The sequence below is a fragment of the Seriola aureovittata genome, chromosome 22 (assembly GCF_021018895.1).
Source record: "Seriola aureovittata isolate HTS-2021-v1 ecotype China chromosome 22, ASM2101889v1, whole genome shotgun sequence".
NCBI lineage: Eukaryota > Metazoa > Chordata > Actinopteri > Carangiformes > Carangidae > Seriola > Seriola aureovittata.
The window spans coordinates 16,275,429-16,278,788 of NC_079385.1; the positions used below are offsets into that span (position 1 = coordinate 16,275,429).

Sequence of the window (3,360 nt, forward strand, 5' to 3'; positions counted from 1 at the left end):
GAACAGGCTGCAGATGTGCACGGCACATGATTATTCAATATTTCATGATGAGTGTATTTTCTCTAACTGTATTGCATTATTTAAGATCTAAGCTATTACCTAGACCAGTTGTTCCCAACCTCTCATGCTGGTGAATCTTGAAGACTTAAGATGAATCTACTTTCGTGAAGTGATGAACAGTTCAACCACAGACTATATATTTCTGATTTTCAAAAGGTTTTTAGAGTGTTCTTTTCATTTTTAGAGCCCTAATCAGATGACTCCATTCTCTGTTTCACAAGAAATAAGCAAAAATTATATTAAAAAAAAGTAATAAAAATAAAATAAAAAAGAGAAAAACAACTTAATTTTGTGTTAACACTATTATTTGTATTTGTTGACCCTTTAATCATCTGGCACCCTTCATAGTTCTCTCCCTCAGTTGGGAATCGTGGAGTAAGTTGAGGGTTAAAATGCCTGCTCTGCCTCTCAGACTCCGCCTCCTTCGGGTGACTCAGCATAACAGGAAGTAGGAAGTGCTCCCAGTTAGATACGCATTTCTGTCACAGGACCTTGGTTGTCAGGTATGTTTGGCTTTAACTCTTCTAATATGAAACTGGCAGTGGCTCAGTTTGCTCCTAAAGGCTTTTAACACTGGTTTGTGTTCAGTTGTCTTCACAGGGTGCAGTAAATCGACTGCAAAGCAATAGACTGTCAGCAAGGGCTTCCCCTGTGTTTGATCACCTTTGCCTTACTTTCGTTTTCAGAGTAAATCAGGAGCTAAAGTGTCGGAATGGCAGGCAGGCTCTCGCTCCCAGAGGTCGACCTCTCCTGTCCCATATGCTGTGAAATCTTCAGGGACCCGGTGGTCCTTAAGTGCAGCCACAGCTTCTGTGCACCCTGTCTGCAGCAGTACTGGACTCCGGCACGGGGCCGAAGCCGCGACTGCCCTCTGTGCAGAAGCCAGAGCGTGGATGATCCCGTGCCAAGTCTCACCCTGAAGAACCTGTGCGAGTCGTACGTCAGCCTGGAGAGCGAGGAGCTGGAGGAGAAGGCAGGAGAGTTGTACTGTGATCCGGGGGAGATGTGCCCACTTCATGGAGAGAGGCTTAAGCTTTTTTGCCTGCCGGACAAGGAGCCCATCTGTGTGGTTTGCCACACCTCGAGGAAGCACAAACAGCATGACTGTTGCCCTGTCAGCGAGGCTGTAGTGGATGTGAAGGTAAATCCTTCAAAATAAAACCAAACTAAGGTGGAGTAATGATATACTTCATTATGAGTTCCCTGAAAAGCTGTTGAAGTTAAGGGGCCATCAAATAACTTTCTCTTAATTATCTACTCAGGAGAAAATGAAGTCAGTCCTCAGCTCATTGCAGGAAAAGAGGGATGCATTTGACAAAATGAAGAAAAACTATGAAGACACTGTGGAACACATTCAGGTGACATTTCATACAAACATCCCATTTACAGGCCGTGCCGTGTCCTTTCCAAGTCTTGCTTATGCTGGTTTTAATTTCAGGTCCAGGCTCAATTCGTGGAAAGACGGACCCGTGACGAGTTTGAAAAACTTCACAGCTTCCTTCAAGCGGAGGAGGAAGCCAGGATGGAGGCACTGAGGAGGGAGAAAGAGGAGAAAAGTGAAGAGATGAAGAAGAAGATTGAAGAAATGGAAAGAAACATAATGTCCGTGTCTGCATCCATCAAGGACCTGGAGGAGGAGATAGCTTCAGACGGCATCTCTGTCCTTCAGGTGAGTCTGCAAATGTTCGATATATGAACACGTGCATTGATACCTGCATTAAAAAAAGGCTCTGAAAAAGTGAATTTGCCTTTTTTTTTTTTCTCCAGAAATGCAAGAGGACCCTGGCAAGGTGGAAAAAGCTTTTACATTTTAAACTTTTGTTTTTCTTCTCTTTCATAACATGAGACATAAATAGCATATTCTTACTCTGTTTTCTGCAGAGCTAACTGTCCAGTTGAAGATCCAGTTATGGCTCCAGGAGCACTCATAGATGTGGCCCAATATGTGGGCTGCCTGGCGTTCCATGTGTGGGAGAAGATGCATGAAATCATCAAATACAGTGAGCACATACTGTAGCTTACTTTTCAGGCCACAGTGAGGTTTTATTCTTTAAAGTTTGAGCTGCAGTTTCGCTCCCCTTTGCGGATTCCCAAGGTGGAGGAAAGGGTTGTGATTTTTGAATGAGATACAGTCAAAGTGTCTAACCGCAGACAGCTGACAATCTGCCATGTTTTCTTCAGCCCCAGTGATTCTAGACCCAAACTCTGCCGCCCCGTGGCTCATCTTGTCAGACGACCTCAGCAGCGTCAGTGACAGTGATGAGAAGCAGAAGCTGCCCGACAACCCGGAGAGGTTCAACCCCGACACAAGCGTGCTGGGCCACGAGGGCTTCACCTCAGGCAAGCACGCCTGGGACGTCAACGTGGGAGATAACACGGCATGGGTCGTCGGCGTGGCTAAAGAATCTGTCAAGAAGAAAGAGAAAGTGTCTTCGGTGCTGGTGAACGGCTACCTGTGTGTGTACTTTTACCACAAAATGTACTTCGCAGGCACGTCTCCGCTTACACGACTTGGCTTGAAGAAGAACCCACAGAGGATCAGAGTGCTGCTGGACTGTGACAAGGGCAGGGTGTCTTTCTACAACCCGCATGACAACACACACATCTACACGTTCAAGCACAGCATCACCGAGAAAGTCTTTCCCTACTTCTGGGTGGGCTGTCAGCAGTGTCCTCTGACAGTTGAACCACAGGAGCTCTCAGTGAAGGCTGATGTGTATTGTTGAAAGAACATTTCAGCTTCACAACTCCGTGCGCAAAAAAAGAAGAGGAGCATTTCTGAATTTCACATAGTGTGAGGAGAACGCTCAGAATCTGAAATCAAATGGCATCATATCTGCTTATCTTTCCTGGTTCAATGAAATATTTTTTTCAGAATAAAATACAACGAATGCCTTATCTGTACATTTAAAATGAAGTGAAATGAACTTTAACTCTGCACTACATAAGTCCCCACTATTTCTTTAGAGATGTTAAACAGAAAAAACGGCAGCATAGAGTTTAACTTGTTTTTGTACTTTGGTGCATTGTAACCTTGAAAAAAAGTACTTTTATTTTTAAAAACTTTAATATTTATGTATTCAACTTTGCATAATGATTTCGCCTTTGCATGTCAAAGACTGAATGCCTTTTTTTTTCTTTTTTTGAGCCCAGTCCTGTTTCTATCTACTAATTTGTTTCACACATTAAATAGCTTTATGTGAATACACTAATGATTGTCATTGAAATTACAAATAAAGAATTTTCAAATATCGTGACTTCCCTTGATTTCTGTGCCACATGCAAGTCCCTGTTGTGGTC

The 3,360-nt window shown here is 43.5% G+C and overlaps 1 protein-coding gene across 1 annotated transcript; it reads left to right on the forward strand.

The window, feature by feature from the left end:
* Nucleotides 1-398: 398 nt before the first annotated feature.
* LOC130163231 (E3 ubiquitin-protein ligase TRIM35-like) lies at nucleotides 399-3,312 on the forward strand. Its single transcript, XM_056367234.1, has 7 exons — nucleotides 399-563; nucleotides 747-1,201; nucleotides 1,323-1,418; nucleotides 1,499-1,729; nucleotides 1,828-1,850; nucleotides 1,942-2,060; nucleotides 2,242-3,312. The coding sequence occupies exons 2-7, from the start codon at nucleotides 773-775 to the stop codon at nucleotides 2,784-2,786; spliced, it is 1,443 nt and encodes a 480-aa protein (XP_056223209.1). The 5' UTR covers nucleotides 399-563; nucleotides 747-772; the 3' UTR covers nucleotides 2,787-3,312.
* The last annotated feature ends 48 nt before the right edge of the window (nucleotides 3,313-3,360 follow it).

Excerpts from the sequence above, each read along its gene's own strand:
- LOC130163231 (XM_056367234.1), top strand. The coding sequence starts at position 773 with ATGGCAGGCAGGCTCTCGCTCCCAGAGGTCGACCTCTCCTGTCCCATA. Across the intron at positions 1,419-1,498 it reads ACACTGTGGAACACATTCAG|GTCCAGGCTCAATTCGTGGA; the intron begins GTGACATTTCAT and ends TTTTAATTTCAG. Across the intron at positions 1,851-1,941 it reads TGCAAGAGGACCCTGGCAAG|AGCTAACTGTCCAGTTGAAG; the intron begins GTGGAAAAAGCT and ends TGTTTTCTGCAG.